This window comes from Salvelinus namaycush, chromosome 17, assembly GCF_016432855.1.
Source record: "Salvelinus namaycush isolate Seneca chromosome 17, SaNama_1.0, whole genome shotgun sequence".
Classification (NCBI taxonomy): domain Eukaryota; kingdom Metazoa; phylum Chordata; class Actinopteri; order Salmoniformes; family Salmonidae; genus Salvelinus; species Salvelinus namaycush.
In genome coordinates, this window is record NC_052323.1 from 18,696,094 (window position 1) to 18,720,218 (window position 24,125).

The 24,125-nt window shown below is 43.8% G+C and overlaps 1 protein-coding gene across 2 annotated transcripts; it reads left to right on the top strand.

Moving 5' to 3' along the window:
* Positions 1–162: 162 nt before the first annotated feature.
* LOC120062395 (CCR4-NOT transcription complex subunit 6-like) lies at positions 163–24,037 on the top strand. 2 transcript variants are annotated; one of them, XM_039012342.1, is made up of 12 exons: positions 163–542; positions 1,386–1,510; positions 1,834–2,020; positions 2,262–2,347; positions 2,456–2,560; positions 2,657–2,725; positions 2,879–3,036; positions 3,205–3,359; positions 4,063–4,217; positions 18,618–18,851; positions 19,085–19,293; positions 20,642–24,037. In XM_039012342.1, the coding sequence occupies exons 2-12, from the start codon at positions 1,399–1,401 to the stop codon at positions 20,888–20,890; spliced, it is 1,719 nt and encodes a 572-aa protein (XP_038868270.1). In that variant the 5' UTR covers positions 163–542; positions 1,386–1,398; the 3' UTR covers positions 20,891–24,037. The 2 variants fall into 2 exon arrangements, with proteins under 2 accessions (XP_038868270.1, XP_038868269.1); XM_039012341.1 differs by having other exon boundaries at positions 179–506.
* Positions 24,038–24,125: the final 88 nt, after the last annotated feature.

The following is a 24,125-nucleotide window of genomic DNA, read 5'->3' on the forward strand; positions in this document are numbered from 1 at the left end:
CTTTATTTTTCCCTCATCAGAAGAAGTAAGCTAGTAATTCAAGACCCATATGCTGATAGTTTGCATGGTCTCCAGTCAAGTGAAGAAACAAGTGTATGAAGAACATAGTTTAGTGTATAGCTCAGCCCGCCCCTTCATTAGGAGTTGGATTACAGTGGCCATGATTTGCTCATTATAACGACCAATGAAGGTTTCACCTCATAATAAGTTCAGAGCCATGTGATATCATAGCAGTTTGATTAACAGCTGTTGATTCTTGAACACACCCCTGAAGTTGCGTTTGGTCCATAAATGTTCACCCAAAGTCGCTGGTTCAATCACAGATGGTGCGGTCCGTCCAAAAGCCAGCCAATAGCATCAAGAGTTGTCATCGTAGAGAAGGAAAAAAAATCCTGACAGTCGCCATGATGCTTGTTTTCTCCCTGTGATACAGCAGCGGAAACGAGTGAAGCAAGTAGAAACAAAAGAGCACGCACACGTCCTCGCGAGTTGGTATGCGTTTGCAGGTAAAAATCATCAACACAGGCGACGAGTTTATTTGGGTGAGACAGATCCACAGCTCATGTTTCAAATTACTACTGCGTTGATATTACCTTACCTAGCCATATGAAGTCGGACAGGTTAGAAAAATGTGGCTATCTAGCTTTCAGCGGGGGTTTGCTAGTTAGCCATAACATAAGTGAGTTAGCTAGTTAACGTTTACTGTTGCTCAGTCAGCCTAGCTAATGTGTTATGGTCAGTTATAAAATAATTACGCGAACGTTATCTTAATTCATTGGTTAGCTAACTATCATTCTCGCGAAGTTATTCGGTATTAATGACCGTTGGCTAACTTGCTAGCTAGCCCCTAGCTAACATGTTAGGCCAGTTAGCTATTGTTTTCCTGACTTTATGGCTTCAACGCGCCACTCAATTAGCTAGCTAGCCAGCCAATTTGTTATAATTAAGTTAGCTGGTGATTGTGGTTATTGCTTTATGCGGCCTGGTGTGTAGCTAGCTAATTGGCTAGGTAGTTAACTTAACTGTTATGTCATGCCATGAGTATTACATAAATACAACTTTATTGAAATCACTGGGTGGTAATCTGTAAAGCAATACATTCTCATGACATTGTAACTGAGTTACTAATTTCAGAAATAATTATCTGCCAGCCAATAATAGCCACATCTTTCTTGAGCCTCATTTCCAGAAGTTGTCAAACTCAAGTGACACCCTCTTGAAAAGTTACAAGGATGGCCTGAATGGCCGGCCTGTGCATGTTTGTAAAGTAGCATTAGTGAAGTCATTCTAAAAAATGTCAGATGTGCACCATGCATACCTCAAGGTGTTTGATATTTATTTTATCAGTGAATAATGTTCATAGTTATTAAACTTTTTCTACACAGTGTTACAGCAGGAATGCCCAAAGAAAAATATGACCCGCCAGACCCCAGGCGGATGTACACCATCATGTCAACTGAGGAGGCAGCCAATGGAAAGAAGTCTTACTGGCCTGAGCTGGAAATCACTGGTGAGCACGGCAGGGGTTGGCCCGGAGGCTGTGGAGGGGTGCTGTTCTCATATTAGGACCATGTGGGGATAGTCTAGGCCAGTTTCTCACAACCTTTTTTGTAAAGTGACCAGCATTCTAGTCATCCTTAGAGGATAAGGGCCTCTATTATAGGCCTGTATTTTGTCTCGACCATGAAGTCCAGCATGAGTGTTTACTTATGTACATTCAAATTGGGTAGAATTCAACCTGTATCTGCTTTGCATAGAAAGCCATCACACAGAGACCTGACTCACCAGTGTATGTTTATCTACCGGTCTCCCCCTCCACATTTCTGTCTCCAGGTAATGTCAGAAGCCTGAGCCCGTCTCTGTGGACTCTGACCCACCTCACTGCCCTACACATCGCTGACAACTGTCTGTCACGCATCCCACCTGACATTGCCAAACTACACAACCTGTTGTACCTGGATCTATCGTCCAATAAGATCAGGAGCCTGCCGGCAGAGCTCGGCAACATGGTGTCTCTCAGGTGATTCGCTGGGAACCATGATTCCCACGATTCACTTTGTTCTAAACTGGGCTTGTAACTGGTTGGTGCTGAAAATAACCATTGTCCCATTTTAAAAAGCCTGTTTGGTTCAGAAGATTTGCTTTTGCCTGTATTGATGACTGGTCAATGTGTTTTATTTATGGGAAGGTTGAGGAAGGGGCTGTATTGTCAGGGGGGCTAGTCTCTGACACTTGCGTTTCCATGTGTCCGCCCTCAACAGGGAACTGCTTTTAAATAACAACCAGTTGCGGGTTCTGCCATTTGAATTGGGGAAACTGTTTCAGTTACAAACACTGGGGTTGAAAGGTGAGTGTGGCTTATCGTTTTGGTAACAATTGTATCCTAGAGACCCCATTGTTGATCCCGTGGCATTTATTTGATGTCATTCAACATTGTGTTCTTCACTCCTAACAGGAAACCCACTTGCACAAGAAATCATGAGCCTGTACCAGGAGCATGATGGCACCAGGAAACTGCTCAACTACCTGCTGGACAATCTGGCAGGTTCAATCAAATGCAGTAAGTCTGCCTCTCACACACTGTTTTTGATATTGTAAAAAAAAAAAAAAAAAAAAAAAAAGTACCAATGGCTAAGGTGGATAACCCTCTCCCCAGCCCCCACAGAGCAGCCCCCGTCCCGGTCGTGGATCGCACTCCAGGAGCCTGACCAGACGAGGCCTTCTGGTGAGAAGCCAGCAGACAGTCCCTGTACACACAGTACCAGCACACAGCCTATCACACAAAACCACAATTCAATATAAGTATAAATGAGGGGGGGAAAGCATTAAGCTGAATAAGATGCAATTTCCTATTTTTCTCCCTGTTCCTCCTTCTCAGCATTGTTCTCTGTTATGTGCTACAACGTGCTGTGTGATAAGTACGCCACACGCCAGCTCTACGGCTACTGCCCCTCCTGGGCCCTCAACTGGGAGTACAGGAAGAAGTCCATCATGCAGGAGATCATGAACTGCAGCGCTGACATCATCAGCCTACAGGTACATGTTTACCTCAACCAGGGATAAACTGCTTCTCTCCTTATGGTTTCTCTCTGATCAATTCATGTAACTGATTGCCCGGAGTGCGCACACTGGATTTCCCTGGTACATGTTATGGGTGCATTCAGTCATATCTGTCCACTCATGTTATTGCTTTGTTTTCAACAGGAAGTGGAGACAGAGCAGTACTACCAGTACTTCCTGCCAGAGCTGAAGGAGCAGGGCTATGAGGGCTTCTTCAGCCCCAAGTCTCGAGCCAGAACCATGCACGAGTCAGACCGCAAACATGTGGACGGTTGCGCAGTATTCTACAGGACAGAAAAGTGAGTGCAACTGAAGTTCTGTCAATGCATCTCTTTTTCCCTGACCACAATACTCAATTGCTAGGTATCCATACAATTGGCAACAGATTTTCATTTGAATATAAACAATTACTAGTTACATGGGTTTCCATTATATTTTCATCTCCGCTGATGGTTGTTAAATAGCAAATGTGCCCACTCTGGTCTTGACACATGCTCTCTAGCCAACAGTTCGCAGATGGGATGGGTAGGCTACCTACATGATGAGATTCTTATGGATAAGAGCAATTTATTTGTCAAACAGCAGCCAAGCATCGATAATGTCACCAGAATAACACCCTTGGTATTTATTGGAGAGGAACATGAAGCTCATCACCGTGCACTTTCACTACCCTGAAGTTAATAGTTTATTATCTGTAGCCTAATAACCTGCATGCTTTTCCAAGTTGTAGTGGGAGGACAAAACGTCATTGCCTGACTCCCAAGTTTACTTCAATGCGATGGTTATCAATATTTAATTACTTTTAAACACAAAGATACCACCTTGTCTACATTTAGAAAGTTAATCTGACAAATGTGCTGTTTCTGTCAGGCATGTCATTTTCTATCTGACCTACTTTACTTGCATAAAGGTTGGATAGAAACCTGGTTAGTGACAGACTTTTATAACACCTCTCCCTGTTCACCCTTGCTTCTCTTTATTTCTTGCTCTGTCCTCCCTCAGGTTCAGCGTGGTGCAGAAACACACGGTGGAGTTTAACCAGCTAGCCATGGCTAACTCTGAGGGCTCTGAGGCCATGCTCAACAGGGTCATGACCAAGGACAACATCGGAGTGGCCGTACTGCTGGAGGTCCGCAAGGAGATGATGGAGGAATCCTGTGAGTACTTATGGCCCTGTCCTATTTCTAACCCAAGTCCCCACACCTAGCCGTGGCCCTGTCCTATTTCTCACCTTAGACCCCGCTCGTGACACCTGCCTCTTCATCTGGTTCTTACTCCTTTGGAGTTCATAAGACTGAACAAGTATAAGTAGGGATGCACCGATATGACTTTTTTGGCCGATTCCAATATTCCCCCATATATATAATTTAACATTTTAGCAGCCTTTTAAGGGTTCTAGTACAGTTAAATAGTTGAAACGGTGTCATATGTTAATTTGTTCAGTTAGGAACCGATTGTTTAACTTAGAAAAATTACATCTGTGAATGTATTTTAACAGACAAATATTTTAGCTGCCCTGCGTTACAAAGATGGTTAAGTTGTTGGTGGCTCTTCCTACTATCCAGTTTTGACCGTATGGAGAAACTTAAATGCTTTGAAATAAATATTGGTTTAAACTAAAATGCAGTTAATCATTTTAGCTTTAAATGCTTGGCAAAATGACTCTAGACTGTCATAAACTGCTATAAATGGCACAACTTAACATTTTCAAATGTGCTCAACTGACTTGATTAGTAAAATGAGAGCAAATTTATAACACATCTAATCTTTCATTTAGGAAATATTTGTATTTTTTTAAACACTTGAGTTTTAAATTAAATGGAAATCTTGACTTATGCCAGCCATGAATGAACAGAAAATCCATTGGGCTTAGTAAACATTTTTCCAGTGACTCTAGATGCCTGGGTTACAATATGACCACCCATTTACAATTTTAACTTTTGGTGAAGGTTTTTCTAAACAAAGAGGACCTGCTAAACTTTGTCACCCGACTCTTTTTTTTCGTCTACAATGTGTGAAGCAGCACTGAAAAGGTGCTCACTGATAAGGTACTTACGTGCAAGATACTTACGTGCAGATACATACCAAGATACTTACGTGCAGCTTTAGCTAGGATGGGGAAAACGGTGCTTGTTACTTCTCCAGTATCCAAGTGCATCTTTCCTGGGAATAGTAGGTTCTCAGGTATCCTAGTATCTGCAAATAATGGGGGGTAGTCGTACATTTAATACAACATATTGCTTTATTCTTGCATTCCAAAGGATCATTAGGCCGATGTAGTAACAGAAAATGAAAATACGTCTGACAAAAAAAAGTTGTTTTGTTGGCATTTACGTATGTCCCCATTACCAGTAAAAAATAAACAAAACTTATTTCTTTCACTTACAACCAGGATTTCATCATGTCAAACAGTGAAGTTTCAGCCCTGTCTGTCCATGGCCTCTAAAGTCGTGGGTCCTCTTCTTGGGTGTGTGCTGTTACTGTGTCTGTTTCCATCTTGTCTAACATTTCACAGTAACCCTGTTTTTTTTGTCTGGGTCGAAGTAGCGGCCCTTGTACCTCGCATCGAGCATGATGGTGACACAGTAAAGAGGATCAGAGAATGCCCCTGAATTGCTTGTTCACAGCGTCTAGTAGAGTACTTTTGCAAGTTTTAACCACAAGGTCTGTGTCGGCAGTTTTGTTGAGCAGGTGTTTCAATGCCATGACAGCGGGTATCACGTCTGCTGCAGACGCAGTTGAAGAGCTTATTTCTTGGGTCAGTTGTTCGAATGGAGCTAGGAGTGTGCATGTTTTCAATGAGTCCACTGGTTTGTACTGATTGTTGCAGGTAATTCCAAGTCGGTAGCGTACACGTCAAGCACCTATTTTTGTTCCAGCAGGCTCTATGTAAATAGGACTGTTCCATCTGGTGGAAGCATCTTAATTAAGCCTTTTAATTTTCACTCCAAGCTGCTCCTGTATTGCTTGCAGGTGCTGTATGCTAGCGGTGAGTGTTTAAAATGACCCGCTATCTTCCTACCTGTTGCCACTGTCAGATATGCTGCATTGGGCACCAAAAAACCTTCGTTCACAGCCAGTTGCACCGTGTGTGCCATGCATGGCAAACTGGCAACTCCATATTCTTCCAAAGACTTTAAGTTACGTGCATTATCACAATTCGCAGGGTGTACTTTTTGGGGGATTTTCCAAGTTTCAAACATTTTCTCAAATGCCGTTGAAATGGCAGCTGCGGTATGAGAACCAGCACATTCTTGAACATGCAATATGGCTTTCCTCGGTACGAAATCCTCGTCAACCAACTGTGCAGTCAGACTCCGCTTGCTCATGTCGCTGGTCCAAATGTCAGTTGTGAAGCTAATAGCCGCAACGCCCATAGCAAGTAGTTCGTGGATGTGCGATTCAACAATACTGTAACTCTGGTAGGGAAATATCTGGAAAAATAGCGCCTACTTGGTAGTGTGTACCGGGGCTTGATGTGCTCGACCAGTAGGCGAAAGCCAACATCCACAACAGAACGGTTGATTGTCAAGGGCAATGAATTACATTATCTTGGCATTACTGGATTTCGCTTTCGAGTTGTCTCGCTGAAATTTTCGTTCTCTTTCAAATGACTAGTCGACATGAACTTGTTTAGTTGTTGGAAGTGTGCTCTTAGTGTTTCTGCTTTTATTCTCAGTAGTCGCTGAACGTCTGGGGGTGATGCACTATCAAATGAGTAATTAGGTTTGTGGTATTGAATGATTTCACTTTCTTCCGTCAGGAAATAATAGCAGCACAAACGTTGCATGTGGCCTTTTTGTTATCTTCCTTTGAAACATCAAAATAGATCCACACAGCAGACATTGTGGGTTAGGAATGATGTGTTGCACGAATAGCGCGGTATTTTTTGTGGCGTCATTACGTCACCTACATTAAAGGTATGCACTTCAGCTTTGACATCGGTTTTGAACATCGGCGTTAAACTAAATTGGGGGTGGGGGGTAGTGTCTTTTTCATCAATGCTTAGGAATGTGTTTGTTTTAAATGTGTACCAAGGGCCTGTTAAATGCAGGGGCTTACCAGGGCTGAGGAGTAGAGGTAGGGAGCCCACGTGTGACTGGGGGGGCCCTGCCTCGGTGGGTAACTGATTAATGCCATTAACTGCATATTAAAAAATGTCTACCAGCCCTGATTTGAATGGGATCGGCCATCTATTGATTTTATTTCTATGTTTGGTTGCGGCTGTCTGTTTGCCTTGTGCAAATGTACAACTGTGAGAAATTCCGTTTGGAAAGCAAATCCCTACTGCTAAAAAGAGAACACTAATCTCTCTAGAACCAGTAGAAAAATCTCATCTCACATTTTTTTTGGGCTGACAGCAGCACTGTTTTTCAAAGTAGCTCATCTTCAGATGAGAAGTGCATCAGCTGTCACCGTGAGTAGCCTATGGCTTCGTCTTTATCATTAGATGAGTCAGTGTGCCACTGGACATTTTTATTTAGTAGCCTACTGTATGTATCCTATTTGTATATCTATCTCAAATGCAACATGCAAATGATCGGTTTCATGACCTGAAATAAAGATCCCAGAAATGTTAAATACACATACATTTGTCTTTAATAAATAACTTTTTGTGGGGAAAAATGTATTCTGGTTGTCTGGGTGGGCCTATGCCCTCCCAGGCCAACCTATGGCTGCGCCCCTGCCCAGTCATGAAATCCATATTGGGGCCTAATTCATTTTTCAATTTACATATTTCCTTATGAACTGTGAAATTACATTTTGTTTATTTTCCATGTTTGTGGTGTGTGTGTGTATATATATGTAATTATTTTTTTTTATGCACGAGAAGGTGTGGTATATGGCCAATATACCATAGCTAAGGGCTTCGCACAACACAAAGTGGAGTGCTTGTGTACAGCCCCTTAGCCATGGTATATTGGCCGTATACCACCAAGTACTGAGATGCCTTATTGCTATTATAAACTGGCTACAAACCTAATTTACAGCTGTAAAAAGATGCTTTGTCATACCCGTGGAATACGGTCTGATATACCACGTCTGTCAGCCAATCAGCATTCAGAGCTCGAACAACCCAGTTTCTAAAGTATGTGGACACTCCTTCAAATTAGTGGATTTGTCTATTCCAGCTGTACCCGTTGCTGACAGGTGTATAAAATTGAACACACAGCCATGCAATTTCCATAGAAAAACATTGGCAGTGTAATCGCCCGTTCTGAAAAGCTCAGTGACTTTCAACATGGCACCGTCATAGGATGCCACCAAATTGCCTCGAAGCAATGTCAGCACAAGAACTGTTCGTCGGGAGCTTCATGAAATGTGTTTCCATGGCCAAGCAACTGCTCACGAGAAAACAATCACCATGTGCAATGCCAAGCATTGGCTGGAGTGGTGTAAAACTTGCTGGCATTGCACTAGAGCTTTGGAAACACATTCTCTGAAGTAATTTATCACACTTCACCATCTGCTAGTCTGAGGTCCTGAGCACTCTGGAGCAGGTTTTCATCAAGGAGCAGCTTCTCCCCCGATTGCTCAGTTTGGCCAGGCGTCCAGCTCTAGGAAGAGTCTTGGTGGTTCCAAACTTCTACCATTTTAAGATTGGATGCCACTGTTCTTGGGGACTTTAAATGCTGCAGACATTTTTTTTGGTACCCTTCTTAGAGTTTTGCTCTGACATCCACTGTCAACTATGGGACCTTACATAGACAGGTGTACCTTTCCAAATCATGTGGTGCTAGAGGAGATGGCTGCCACTTTTACGGGCTCTTAACCAGTTGTCTTGTTTTTTCGTGTTATTTGTAACTTATTTTGTACATAATGTTTCTGCCACTGTCTCTTATGACCGAAAAGAGCTTCTGGATATCAGGACAGCGAGTACTTACTGGACAAATGTTTCTAACGAGTCGGATGCAAAGGATTTACTTCAGACACCCGACAAGGCCCTCATCTCCGTCTTTGGCAGGAGGAGACGGAGAGCTGGTAATCTGCCTCTACCGTCAGTCCTATTAGCCAACGTACATTCATTGGATAACAAAATAGACGCGCTACAATCACGAATATCCTACCAACGGGACATTAACTATCTTATGTTGCACCGAGTCATGGCTGAACGACCACATGGATAAAATACAGCTGGCGGGCTTTACGCTGCATCAGTAAGACAAGGGGTGGTGGTCTGTATTTGTAAACAGTTGGTGCACAAAATCTAATATTAAGGAAGTCTCAAGGTTTTGCTCGCTTGAGGTAGTGTATCTCATGATAAGCTGTAGACAACTCTTGTTAAATAGTGTGTTCATCATTTTTTCATAGCTGTCTATTTACCACCACAAACCGATGCTGGCACGAAGTCCGCACTCAATGAGCTGTATAAGGCCATAAGCAAACAGGAAAACGCTCATCCAGAGGCGGCGTTCCTAGTGCCCGGGGACTTTAATGCAGAGAAACTTAAATCAGTTTTACCTAATTACGACCAGCATGTTAAATGTGCAACATCTCCACACACAGATGTATACAAAGCTCTCCCTCACCCTCCATTTGGCAATTCTACCCAAAATTCTATCCTCCTGTTAAAAGCAAAAACTAAAGCATGAATCACCAGTGACTCTGTCAATACAGAGGTGGTCAGATGACAGATGCTAAGCTACACAACCTTTTGGTAGCACAGACCGGAATATGTTCTGGGATTCTTCCGACGGCATCAATACATGCATTGATGACGTCGTCCCCACAGTGACCGTATTTACATAACCCATCCAGAAGCCATGGATTACACGCAATATCCGCACTGAGCTAAAGGGTAGAGCTACTGTTTTCAAGGAGCGGGACTCTAACCCAGCCGCTTATAAGAAATCCCGCTATGCCCTCTGACAAACCGTCAAACAGGCCAAGCATCAATACAAGACTAAGATTGAATCATACTGCACGGCTTGCAAACTATTAGACTACAAAGAGCAGCCCAGCCGCGATCCTAAATTCCTTATGCCCGCTTTGAGGCAAGGAACGCTGAAGCATGCATGAGAGCATCAGCTGTTCCGGTTGACTGTGATCACGTTTTTCGTAGCTGACCAAAGACCTTTAAAAAGATGTGCTGACCAACTGCCAAGTTGGTCCCTGTCTGAGTCTGTAATACCAACATGTTTCAGGCAGACCACCATAGTCCCTGTGCCCAAAAACACTAAGGTAACCTGGCTAAATGACTACTGACCCGTAGCACTCACGTCTGTAGCCATGAAATGCTTTGAAAGGCTGGTCATGGCTCACCACCATTATCCCAGAAACCCTAGACCCACTCCAATTTGCATACTGCCCCCAACAGATCCACAGATGATGCAAGCTCTATTGCACTCCACACTGTCCTTTTCCACGTGAACAAAAGGAACACCTACGAAAATGCCATTCATTGACTACAGCTCAGTGTTCAACACCATACTTCCCTCAAAGCGCATCACTAAGCTAATGACCCTGGGATGAAACGCCTCCCACTGCAACTGGATCCTGGACTTCCTGATGGGCAGGAAGTAAAGGTAGGTAACACTTTTCTTCACCTTATTTAACCAGGTAGGCCAGTTGAGAACAAGTTCTCATTTACAACTGTGACCTGGCCAAGATGAAGCAAAGCAGTGCAACAACAAGTTACACATGGGATAAACAAGTGTACAGTCAAACACAATAGGGAAATCTATGTACAGTGTGTGCAAATGTTGTAAGGTTAGGGAGGTAAGGCAATAAATAGGCCATAGTGGTGAAATAATTACAATTTAGCGTGATGGTGGTGCAAAAACATAAATAACAATATGGGGATGAGAGTTGGGTGTGCTGTGTCCAGGTGCAGTGATCAGTAAGCTGCTCTGGCAGCTGATGCTTAAAGTTAGAGAGGGAGATATAGACTCCAGCTTCAGAGATGTTTGCAATTTGTTCCAGTCATTGGCAGCAGAGGACTGGAAGGAAAGGCGGCCAAAGGAAGTGTTGGCTTTGTGGCTGGCCAGTGAAATATACCTGCTGGAGCGCGTGCTACGGGTGGGTGTTGCTATGGTGACCAGTGAGCTGACATAAGTCGGGGCTTTATCTAGCAAAGACTTATAGATGACCTGGAGCCAGTGGGTTTGGTGACGAATATGTAACGAGGACCAGCCAATGAGAGCATACAGGTCCCAGTGGTGGGTAGTATTTGGGGCTTTGGTGACAAGAAGAATGGCACTGTGATAGACTACATCCAATTTGCTGAATAGAGTGGAGGCCATTTTGTAAATGACATCGCCGAAGTCGAGGATCGGTAGGACGGTCAGTTTTACGAGGGTATGTTTGGCAGCATGAGTGAAGGAGGCATTGTTGCGAAATTGGAAGCCGATTCTAGATTTGATTTTGGATTGGAGATGCTTAATTTGAGTCTGGAAGGAGAGTTTACAGTCTAGCCAGACACCTAGAATATGTGGACAAAAACCTAAGTCAGAACCGTCCAGAGTAGTGATGCTGGACGTGCGGGCAGCAATCGGTTGAGGAGCACGCATAATGTTTTACTAGCATTTTTAGAGCAGTTGGAGGCCATGGAAGGAGTGTTGTAAGGCATTGAAGCTCGTTTGGAGGTTTGTTAGCAGTGTCCAAAGAAGGGCCAGGTGTATACAGAATGGTGTCGTCTGCGTAGAGGTGGATGAGAGAATCACCAGCAGCATGAGTGACATCATTGAGATATATACACTGCTCAAAAAAATAAAGGGAACACTTAAACAACACAATGTAACTCCAAGTCAATCACACTTCTGTGAAATCAAACTGTCCACTTAGGAAGCAACACTGATTGACAATAAATTTCACATGCTGTTGTGCAAATGGAATAGACAAAAGGTGGAAATTATAGGCAATTAGCAAGACACCCCCAATAAAGGAGTGGTTCTGCAGGTGGTGACCACAGACCACTTCTCAGTTCCTATGCTTCCTGGCTGATGTTTTGGTCACTTTTGAATGCTGGCGGTGCTTTCACTCTAGTGGTAGCATGAGACGGAGTCTACAACCCACACAAGTGGCTCAGGTAGTGCAGCTCATCCAGGATGGCACATCAATGTGAGCTGTGGCAAGAAGGTTTGCTGTGTCTGTCAGCGTAGTGTCCAGAGATTGGAGGCCAGTACATCAGGAGACGTGGAGGAGGCCGTAGGAGGGCAACAACCCAGCAGCAGGACCGCTACCTCCGCCTTTGTGCAAGGAGGAGCGCACTGCCAGAGCCCTGCAAAATGACCTCCAGCAGGCCACATGTGCATGTGTCAGCATATGGTCTCACAAGGGGTCTGAGAATCTCATCTCGGTACCTAATGGCAGTCAGGCTACCTCTGGCGAGCACATGGAGGGCTGTGCGGCCCCACAAAGAAATGCCACCCCACACCATGACTGACCCACCGGCTATATCTGTTCTTAGTTCTACCTATTTTTTCATGCTTATTTAAGATGGTGAGGAAAGCACTTTTAAAGAACCAGGCATCCTCTACTGACGGGATGAGGTCAATATCCTTCCAGGATACCCGGGCCAGGTCGATTAGAAAGGCCTGCTCGCTGAGGTGCTTTAGGGAGCATTTGACAGTGATGAGGGGTGGTCGTTTGACTGCGGGCCCCTTACGGACGCAGGCGATGAGGCAGTGATCGCTGAGATCCTGGTTAAAGTCAGTAGAGGTATATTTAGAGGGCAAGTTTGTCAGTATGTTATCTGCGGGTGCCCATGTTTATGTATTTCCGGTTGTACCTAGTAGGTTCCTTGATAATTTGTGTGAGACTGAGGACATCTAGTTTAGATTGCAGGATGTAGGTGTTATGCATGTCCCAGTTTAGGTCACCTAACAGTACGAACTCTGAAGATAGATGGGGGGCAATCAATTCACACAAGGTGTCCAGGGCACAGCTGGGGGCTGAGGGGGGTCTATAACAAGCGGCAACAGGGAGACATATTTCTGGAAAGGTGGATTTTTAAAAGTAGAAGCTCAAACTGTTTGGGCACAGACCTGGATAGTATGACAACTCTGCAGGCTATCTCTGCAGTAGATTGCAACTCTGCCCCATTTGGCAGTTTTATCTTGACAGAAAATGTTGTTGGGTGGAAGTTTCAGAATGTTTGGTGGCCTTCCTAAGCCAGGATTCAGACACGGCTAGGACATCAGGGTTGGAGGAGTGCCACAGCAGTGAATAAAAAAACATATAGGGAGGAGGCTTCTGATGATAACGTGCTTGAAACCAAGGCTTTTACGGTTACAGATGTCAACAAATGAGAGCACCTGGGAAATAGGTGTGATGCTGGGGGCTACAGGGCCTGGGTTAACCTCTCTAGGCTAGGTACCGTCCCACCTGACCAACATCCGGTGAAATGGCAGAGCGCCAAATTTTAATTACTATAAATATTAAACTTTCATGAAATCACACATGCAATACACTAAATTAAAGCTACAGTTGTTGTTAATCCAGCCAACGTGTCAGATTTCAATAAGGCTTTACGGCGACAGCAAACCATGCTATTATCTGAGGATAGCACCCCATCAAACAGACAGTCATATGTCAACCCGCCAGGCGCGACACGAAATTCATAAATAAAGATATAATTCATGCCTTTGACGAGCATTTCTTTTGGCACTCCAATATGTCCCATAAACATCACAAATGGTCCTTTTGTTCGATTAATTATTTGGCGCGTTTGATCCAGAAAAACACCGGTTCCAAATCGCGCAACATGACTACAAAGTTACCTGTAATCTTTGTCCAAACATTTCAAACAACTTTCCTTATACAACTTTAGGTATTTTTTAACTTAAATAATCTATCAAATTTTAAGACAGCATAAACTGCGTTCAATACCGGAGGAAAACAAAGTGGAGCGTGCTTTTCTGGTCGTGCGCTTCTATCAAACAATACACTTCCCTCGTTCTGAACAGGGCTACTTCATTTATCAAAGGAAAAATATCAACCAATTTCTAAAGACTGTTGACATTCAGTGGAAGCGATAGGAACTCCAAGCAAGTGCCTTGAAAAGAGTGATCTGGATTTCTAATGGGTTTTCTATGGGGATCTCAAAAAATCCTGGATGGTTTGTCCTCGGGGTTTCGCCTGCCAAATAAGTTCTGTTATACTCACAGTTTTAGAAACTTCTGAGTTTTCTATCCAAATCTACAAATAATATGCATAGACCAGCTTCTGGGCCTGAGTAGCAGGCAGTTTACTTTGGGCATGCTTTTCATCCGGATGTGAAAATACTGCCCCCTATCCCAAAGAAGTTATCCTATACCTCTGTTGATGTAGAGGTTAAGGGTATGGCTAACGGCTATAAGAACTGGTCGTCTAGTGCGTTGGGGACAGTGAATAGAAGGGGCAGATTTCTGGGCCTGGTAGAATAGATTCAGGGCATAATGTACAGACAAGGGTATGGTAGGATGTGAGTACAGTGGGGGTCAACCTAGGCATTAAGTGACGATGAGAGAGCTTGCGTCTCTGGAGAAACCAGCTAAGCCAGGTGAGGTCTCCATGTGTGGGGTGTGTGACAAAAGGGCTATCTAAAACATGTTGAGCTGGACTAGGGGCTCTACAGTGAAATAAAACTAACCGAAACAGCAGAAGACAAGGCATATTGACATTAGAGAAAGGCATGTGTAGCCAAGTGATCCTAGGTTCCAATGAGCAGCAATAGGTGAGTCCGGTAGTCGCTACGTTGCGAGGCGAGCTGGAGCCACGGCGTTCAGAAAGCTAGCGGGCCGGGGCTAGCAGTCTTCGGTGACAACGCAACAGCCTGTTGAAACCACATGGGAAGATTACGTCGGCAGACCAGTCGTGATGGATCGGCAGGGCTCCATGTTGGCAATGAAGGGTCCAGGCCAATTGGCAAAATAGGTATTCTAGCCCAGGAATTAGCGGGTATACCTCTTTGGCTAGCTGGGAGATGGGCCTAGCTCAAGGCTAACTGGTGCGTGCTTCAGGACAGAGGCGTTAACCAGCGGTAGCCACTCAATTGCAGCTAGCTAGCTGCGATGACTCGGTGTAATAGCCCAGAGCTTGCGGCAGGAATCCAGTGTTGTGGTGGAGAAAAGCAGTCCAATATTGCGCTGTGCAAACTGGCAGGTATTGACCGAGCTAAAGCTGGCTGGTGACCGAGCTAAAGGTGAAGACTGCTAACCGTAGCTAGTTAGCTGGCTAGCTTCTGATGGAGGTTTCAGTTATAACGTATAAAAATTGCAGATCTTTACCACATTGGGTGGGGCGGGTTGCAGGAAAGTATATTTAGATTAAAATATATACTGAAAAACGATGAGACCGACTACTTACGTGGGACAAGACAAACAAGTCCGACTGCTACGCCATCTTGGATTCATAAAAATCTGATCCTCAACAGGAGTGCCTCTCAGGGATCCGTTCTCAGTGTCGTCGTCCCCGTACTCCCTGTTCACCCATGACTGCATAGCCAGGCACGACTCAAACACCAAGTTTGCCGACGACAAGTGGTAGGCCTGATCACTGACAACGATGAGACAGCCTATAGGGAGGAGGTCAGAGACCTGGCCTTGTGGTGCCAGGACAACAACCTCTCCCTCAACGTGATCAAGACAAAGGAGATTGTGCACTACAAGAAAAGGAGGACAGAGCTCGCCCGCATTCTCATCGACGGGGCTGTAGTGGAGCAGGTTGAGAGATTCAAGTTCCTTGTTCACATCACCAATAAACTATCATGGTCAAAACACAAAGACTGTTGTGAAGTGGGCACGACAAAACCTATTTCCCCCTCAGGAGACTGAAAAGATTTGGCATGGGTCTTCAGATCTTCAAATGGTTCTACAGCTGCACCATCGAGAGTATCCTGACTGGTTGCATCACTGCCTGGTATGGCAACTGCTCGGCCTCTGACCGCAAGGCACTACAGAGGGTAATGCGTACTGGCTAGTACATCACTGGGGCCAAGCTTCCAGGACCTCTATACCAGGCGGTGTCAGAGGAAGGCCTTAGAAATTGTCAGATTCCAGCCACCCTAGTCAGACTGTTCTGTCTGCTACCGCACGGCATGCGGTACCGCTTGTTTGGTCCAAAAGGCTTAACAGCATTACCCCCCCCCCCCCCCCCCCCAAATCCATAGGACTCTTGAACAGCTTATCAAATGGCTACTCAGATTATTTGCGTTGTCATCCCCACCTCAAACCCTCATTTACGCAGCTGCTACTCTCTGGTTATCTATGCATAGTCACTTGAACTCTACTTACAAGTACATATTACCTCGACTAACCTGTTCCCCCCCACACATTGACTCTGTACCGATACCCCCTGTATATAGCCTCACCACAGTTATTTTACTGCTGCTCTTGAACGTTATTCTTTTATAATTTTACTATTTTTTTACTTAATACTTTTTCTTAACTGCATTGTTGGTTAAGGGCTTGTAAGTAAGCATTTCACTAAGGTCTAGAGGTCGACCGATTTAATCGGAATGGCCGATTTTAATTTGGCCCGATTTCGTTTTCATAACAATCGGTAATCTGCATTTTCTTTTTACACCGATCATGGCCGATTTACATTTCACTCCACGAGGAGACTGCGTGGCAGGCTGACTACCTGTTATGCGAGTGCAGCAAGGAGCCAAGGTAAGGTGCTAGCTAGCATTAAACGTATCATTGTTTTTATAAATCTTAACAATCACTAGGTAACTACACATGGTTGATGATATTACTAGTTTATCTAGCTTGTCCTGCGTTGCATATAATCGATGAGATGCCTGTTAATTTATCATTGAATCACAGCCTACTTCGCCAAACGGGTGGTGTAAAAAAAGCACTGTCGTTGCACCAATGTGTACCTAAACATCAAAGCATTTCTTAAACTCAATACACAAGTGTATATATTTTTTTAACCTGCATATTTAGTTAATATTGCCTGCTAACTGAATTTCTTTTAACAAGGGAAATTGTCACTTCTCTTGCGTTCTGTGCAACAGTCAGGGTATATGCAGCAGTTTGGGCCGCCTGGCTCGTTGCGAACTGTGTGGAGACCATTTCGTCCTAACAAAGACGGCCAACTTCGCCAAACGGGGGATGATTTAACAAAGGCGCATTTGCGGAAAAAGCACAATCGTTGCACGAATGTACCTAACCATAAACCTCAATGCCTTTCTTAAAATCAATACACAGAAGTATATATTTTTAAACCTCCATATTTAGTTAAAAGAAATTCATGTTAGCAGGCAATATTAAACTAGGGGAATTGTCACCTCTCTTGCGTATATTGCACGCAGTGTCAGGATATATGCAACAGTTTGGGCCGCCTGGCTTGTTGCGAACTAATTTGCCAGAATTTTTCGGAATTATGACATACCATTGAAGGTTGTGCAATGTAACAGCAATATTTAGACTTATGGATGCCACCCGTTAGATAAAATACGGAACGGTTCCGTATTTCACTGAAAAGAATAAACGTTTTGTTTTCGAAATGATAGTTTCCGGGTTTTACCATATTAATGACCTAAAGGCTCGTATTTCTGTGTGTTATAATTAAGTCTATGATTTGATAGAACAGTCTGACTGAGCGGTGGTAGGCAGCAGCAGGCTCGTAAGCATTCATTCTAACAGCACTTTCCTGCTTTGGCCAGCAGCTCTTCGCAATGCTTCAAGCATTGCGCTGTTTATGACTTCAAGCCTATCAACTCCCGAGATTAGGCTGGCAGTACTAAAGTACCTATTAGATCATCCAATAGTCAAAGATATTTGAAATAGTCCTATAACTACAACCTAAAACTTCTTACCTGGGAATATTGAAGACAAAAAAAAAAAAAAGAAACCACCAGTTTTCATATGTTCTGAGCAAGGAACTTAAACGTTAGCTTTTTTACATGGCACATATTGCACTTTTACTTTCTTCTCCAACACTGTTTTTGCATTATTTCAACCAAATTGAACGTTTCATTATTTGAGACTAAATTGATTTTATTTATGTATTATATTAAGTTAAAGTGTTCATTCAGTATTGTTATTTTACATATATAAAAATTGGCTGATTAATCGGTAGCAGCTTTTTTTGGTTCTCCAATAATCGCTAGCGGCTTTTTTTGGTCCTCCAATAATCGGTATCGGCGTTAAAATCATAATCGGTCGACTTCGATCTGTTGTATTCGACCCATGTGAAAAATATAATTTGAGTATCCTAGTAAAGGGTCTGAATACTTAGGTGAAGGTGTTTCTGCTTTTTATTTTTAATACATTTCTATGGGATATTTTGTGTAGATTGTTAGTTTTTTTTAAAGCGTCAATGTGGTACAAAGTCAAGGGTGTGGCTTCTTTTCCCGACTGCACTGTATGTGTAGTCCAATGAACTGAAATATTTTACTGTCGCTTCATTGGCCTGGGCTATTGTTTGAATTCAAGACCAGTTTGATCTGTTTGTCATTGTCTGAGTAGCCAAAGCCCGGGGCCTGTGATTTTCTTAATCTGGCCCAGTGTGTACCACAACTCCTTTACTTCAAAAGGGGAGTGACTGCTGCGCTTCCCTAGCTCGAGTTTTCCTTAGCTGTGCTCTGCCTTTAAAGTAAACCCCAAACTTCTCTCTCTCCTCTCCAGCGGGGAAGTCTCTGCACGGCATGGAGAAACAGCTCCTACTGGTGGCCAATGCCCACATGCACTGGGACCCGGAGTACTCTGACGTCAAGCTGGTCCAGACCATGATGTTCCTGTCTGAGGTGAAGAACATTGTGGACAAGGCCACGCGCAGCCTCAAACTCTCCTCTGTCTCTGGGGAGACCAACAGCATCCCTCTAGTGCTTTGTGCTGACCTCAACTCTCTACCAGACTCTGGTGAGTGACTGAGTTGGAAAGGAAGGGAAAGGTACAAGCAAGCAGTGTAGTGATGGGCACACTAGCTGCTTGTTAGGTGATGGTTACTGTGAATGAAGTAATGAAGACACTTGTCCACCTCGCTTGTGTTCAGTAGGGCAATCGAAAATTAACATCTGTCTTATTGGATGTTTAGTTGGCTCATTCCCCCATATTGAACAGGACCAATGTAAATCCCTACCGTCTCTCCCCAGGCGTGGTGGAGTACCTGAGTCAAGGTGGAGTGGACTGCACCCACAAGGACTTCAAGGAGCTGCGCTACCTCGACAGCCTCACCAATTTTAACTGCAACGGCAAGAACGGGAACTCCACGTCCAACTCCAGGATCACCCACGGCTTCAAGCTGAGGAGCGCCTACGAGGACAGCCTGATGCCTTACACCAACTACACCTTCGACTTCAAGGTGAGGGAGGCGCTCAAACACAAGCACATCTGAAGCACTGTCTCTGAGGCCTTCTCTTGACATATTACAGATTGCTGTTTGATCTAGTCCTGATTAGTCAGGAAATTGTGTTTTTCTGGCATTGAAATTTACCTAACCCCCCACTGTTGTCAGTCTTTACTGGAACATGCACCTGCTTTGTAAACGTTTCATCTAATCTGACATTGTGTGCAGAAAAATAATTGACTGCTTTTGGCCCAAAAATACATAAGCTGACATTGCTGGACAATGTCTGGCAGAATACATCCTGATTTTTATTTTAAGGGAAAAAAGGGATAATAAAATGGCTTAAATCACATTGTATGGAGGTTGTTGCAGGTCTTTCCAATTGCATAATCTCTGTAGCTTACTCAGTCTACCTGCCTGTTTTGAGGTCAGACTTGCAACGTTGAATCAACTGGTACCAGCCCGCACCAAAGAGGTTGACAGACCTGCAGTAGTGTTTGTACAGAAATGTCATATCAGTCCATTTTAAGGAAGAGTATAACTTTCTTTTCCTGTACATCAATAAATATTTTGTTATGCAGATGTGTAGAAACTGCTACTCCAATAAAAATCCCTGATCACACGTGTAGGCTATGTCATGGCGGCATTGGCTAGCTAAGCTTATGGACATTAACATTTCATCGTGTCTAATGGTCATCTCGTGCCGATCTTCACATGTGCAGGCCACCAAATCAAAGGCATGTCAGTTTGTCACTTTCACAAGGTTGGAGAAATAACATGTTCAACTTAAGACATTGGCTCCAATTTAGGCTGTGCCTTTAGAAATTGAGCAAATTGACAACCTAAGAAGGATTTCTCACCTTTATTGACTTCTCAAACCCAAGACCCTGGCCTGGTCTGCTGAGTCTGCTTCGCCAGTGTTCCCTGAAGTATTGCTCTGTTGGCCCTCTGGGTTTAGAAACTCTGCTGACCTTTGTTTTCTGTTAGGCCTAAGGTTAGCCAACAGTCTGAGAAGGTAGTGTGCGGTAAACTTGCGTCTGTTTGGGGTCTAAACTGCTAGTACAAATCACGTTGGACATGTAGGCTTTCTGTTACGTGTAGTAGGAGTAGCAGTTTGACCTTTGGATTGTTTATTATCCCTGCTTCTGTAGATCAATATTCATTGCGGTCACTTACATGTGGTCTGGGCACTCCTAAAACAGCGTTAGCCACATGACTGGATTTATTTGGGTTTCCATTAGATTTGGCAGTAAATGTAATTTGTCCGGTAAACTAAAATGGGGTCTGCCAATTGCCCGGCACACATTTTCCCTAACCGAGGCTCCTCCTCACTCATCCCCCTCTTTTCTCTCTCTCTCCTCAGGGTGTGATTGACTACATCTTCTACTCCAAGCCTCAGCTCAACGTGTTGGGCATCCTGGGTCCCCTGGACTCCAACTGGCTCCATGAGAACAATATCAGCGGCTGTCCGCACCCCCACATCCCCTCTGACCACTTCTCCCTGTTCACCCAACTGGAGCTGCTGCTGCCCAGCACCCTGCCCCAGGGCCAGGTCAACAACCAGGTCAACAACCAGGTCAACGGCATCCACCTGCCTGGAGGCCGCAGGTAGTCGTGAGACACCACCGGGGGGAGGGGGGCGCTGTAATTTGGTCTAAAGCCTCTCCCTCCATCGCCTCTCTTCTTCAAACTGAAGGAGGAAGACAAGACAGGCAACCATCCTGTTAAAAAAGAATCAGCCATACAGTGAGGTCTGGCTGACAGGGATTTCTGTTATTATAGATATATTTTTTATTTTCCTTGTTTTCATTTTGATAATGCTAAAGTAAATCCTGTCTGTCCATTATATTATCTTGTGTTTTAGATCCCCCTGTCATTCTTACCCATAATGCTTTTGTAACTCCTTAACAGATGGTAGCATCCAATTTCACAATATCCCCTTGGCCCATTATAGATATTGAGATTAATTTTTAGCAATACCAGCAGACTCTTGTTGACTTTGACATGACCTGTGCAGTCTTGAACAATGGCACAAGAAAATCTGTCACTTGAGAGTTGTGGACACCTTCATGAGGCAAGGAGAGAAAGGACACCACTTCTCAAAATTCGAGCTGATGGTCTGTCCTATACCAATCTCAAACCAGCAAAAACAGTGTTAGACTGGTCTGTCTCACTCTCCCTACCAGCCAAGGCTCGGGGTGGGCCTTCGCTTTTCTCTCCTCTGGGCTCAATGTGATGGTACTTAGATATCTCCCATATATCTGGAGCATCCCATAGGAGAGAGTAGCGCTCCTCTCTGCTACAGGGCCCATCTCTTTGTGGGTCCACTACTGTGGTGCTCACCTGGTGCTACCAGTCCTCTCATTGACTAATAGAACTCAGTCCATTGTCTCCCTATCCAAGTGGTGCAATAGAAACTAACCCCACTGGTGCATTAAGACTCACTGTTGAGGTTTTTAGACGTATTGTTATCCTTTAGGACTACTGCATCCACCAAATACACTTGTCTGGACCCACGTGTGGCAAGCTTAGCTCTAGTTAGCACAGGTTTGTCGGCTTGCCGGTCAGGCATAGTGCTAGAAACGCATCTGGATTCTCTGGACTGAAACCAAATGTAATGAGTTTAGTTGCATAACATGTCATTAGTGGCAATCCCTTTTTGCACACTATTACCTCCTGTTTGCGTACGCGACGGTCATCCATTTTCTTGTTCATGACTTCGTTTGGACCAGTTACCACCTTTCGTAATAGGGAATGGGGTTTTGGCTGAGGGGCAATGGGATGGGGAATTATCAACAAATTTCACTTAGTTTGTTATTTTTTTTAAGCAGAGGGAGGTCACTAGCTGATTTACAGGAGTTTAAACCAGCAATCCTCATGGTCACACACACACAGATCTTGTAGCACTGTCTCTTGAGGCCAGTAGTGACTTTCCCCCAGCCATAAATTCCCTACTCTACAGCAGTGGGGTTTTTCCACCAGTGTTTGTACAGAATATAAATGTAGATTCAGTCTTTACATGATTGTATATGAGCCACTAAAGACCTGTTTTCTGGCGGTTTTTGTACTGATCTGATTTGAGGAAAATACAGGATTGTATTGTAAACTATGACTACATTTTTATCCAGGAAATGTTAAGATTAATTCAAATTACCAGCTTGTACAAAATACGTAAGGGGTTGTTCTGAGCGTTCACTCCCCCCCCCCAGGTTAACTGTTTTGATGTATCAGTATTGATTGGTTTCCTGCTGTTTTTGATTTGAGGGCATGTTGCTCAGATTGTAAATAGATCTACTGACTAAACCTCCTGATGCTTCTCACCCATTCTATTAATAAGCCTTCCTGCCACCAACCTAACCTACCATTCATCCATTCACAGTTCAGGCCATAGTAACACCATGGCCTGTATCCACAAAGTCTCCGAGTAGGAGTGCTGATCTAGGATCTGTCCATATTATTCATTATGATCTAAAAGAAACAACTGATCCATACTCTGAGACACTTTGGATACCAATAACACCCTATTCCCTTTAGTTTACTACTGTTGACCAGTCCTGTGTTGCTCTGGTCAAGAGTACTACTGTTGACCAGTCCTGTGTGGCTCTGGTCAAGCGTGTACTACTGTTGACCAGTCCTGTGTGGCTCTGGTCAAGAGTGTACTACTGTTGACCAGTCCTGTGTGGCTCTGGTCAAGCGTGTACTACATGGGGAAATAAAGTGTCATTTCAGATATGTCCTCAGAGGGTTTTCACATCACACCTCCACTATTCCATAATTCCAGTGTTGTACAACCGGAACATTGTGCCTCACCTTCGCAGTTTGTAGTCTTGCACTATTTACAATCGGCGAACGCCGGAACAACCTCTTCTGTTTATTTTTAAATACTGTCGAGACATTTGTGAAGATTTTGTGCTTTTGGCTTATGTTAGGATATTATTTTTTTGTATGAGCTGTGAGCATGTTATGGGGTGTGTGTATGTATATCTCTCCTCCTGGGTGAGCGATCTAGTAATCAGGTATGGAATATTTGTCTTGTTTTTTCTGGGGCAAAGCGAAGACCTCTTGTAAGCCCCCTCAGTTCCATAATGTTTTGCACCCTCCTTGTACTCTAGAACCCCTTATCCCCATAGCCACCTAGCCTCTCTTGACCCTGCCCCGGCCTCCACCACGAATCTAAATTCTGAATCTACAAAAGCATGTTCCCCTTTAAAACCCCTTAACGGTCAAGTGTATTCCTTTAGTCCTGTCTTTTTAACCCCTCTACAGAAGCCCCTGTATGGTTCCAGCCACTCTGGTACCATCTGTAGGGCAGGCTATCAGGTGGCCCACACAGACTTGTTGCTATTATCTATCTGTTTTATCACCGGGACCAAAACATGAAATATGTCAATAGTGGCTGACACTGTTGCAACTGTCACATTTTTAACAGGAAATGTAATAATGCACACTTATGATAGTTGCCCCGTCTAGCCCACAATGATTTGTCAATTAAATAAAATATGATCACCTTTTTAAAGTAAATATGATACTGAAGCCACTGTGCTAAAGTTAGCATTTTATGAATTTTTACAGAGGAAAAATATTGAAATATTAATGTCCTTTAAAAGTTGTTTTCTGTCCCTACTTTCCTCTTTTTTTCTTCTTTTTTCTCTCCAGAAACCAATGTCTGGTTTGATAACCCTGAATTGCTGATACTGTTGTAGCTTTTTTGTAAAGTGTGAATAAAATATGTATCATGTTTCCTTTCTAAAATGTTGAATTGTGTTTTTAATGTGTGTTCTGATTGCTACATTGTTTTCACTTTTACTCATTGCTTTTCCATACCTCCAACAACCAAATGGTTCTCT

Bases quoted from the DNA above. Each gene is read 5' to 3' on its own strand.
- LOC120062395 (XM_039012342.1), top strand. From the start codon at position 1,399: ATGCCCAAAGAAAAATATGACCCGCCAGACCCCAGGCGGATGTACACC. The intron at 2,021-2,261 runs GTGATTCGCTGG...CGCCCTCAACAG, and splicing joins GGCAACATGGTGTCTCTCAG to GGAACTGCTTTTAAATAACA. The intron at 3,037-3,204 runs GTACATGTTTAC...TGTTTTCAACAG, and splicing joins CTGACATCATCAGCCTACAG to GAAGTGGAGACAGAGCAGTA.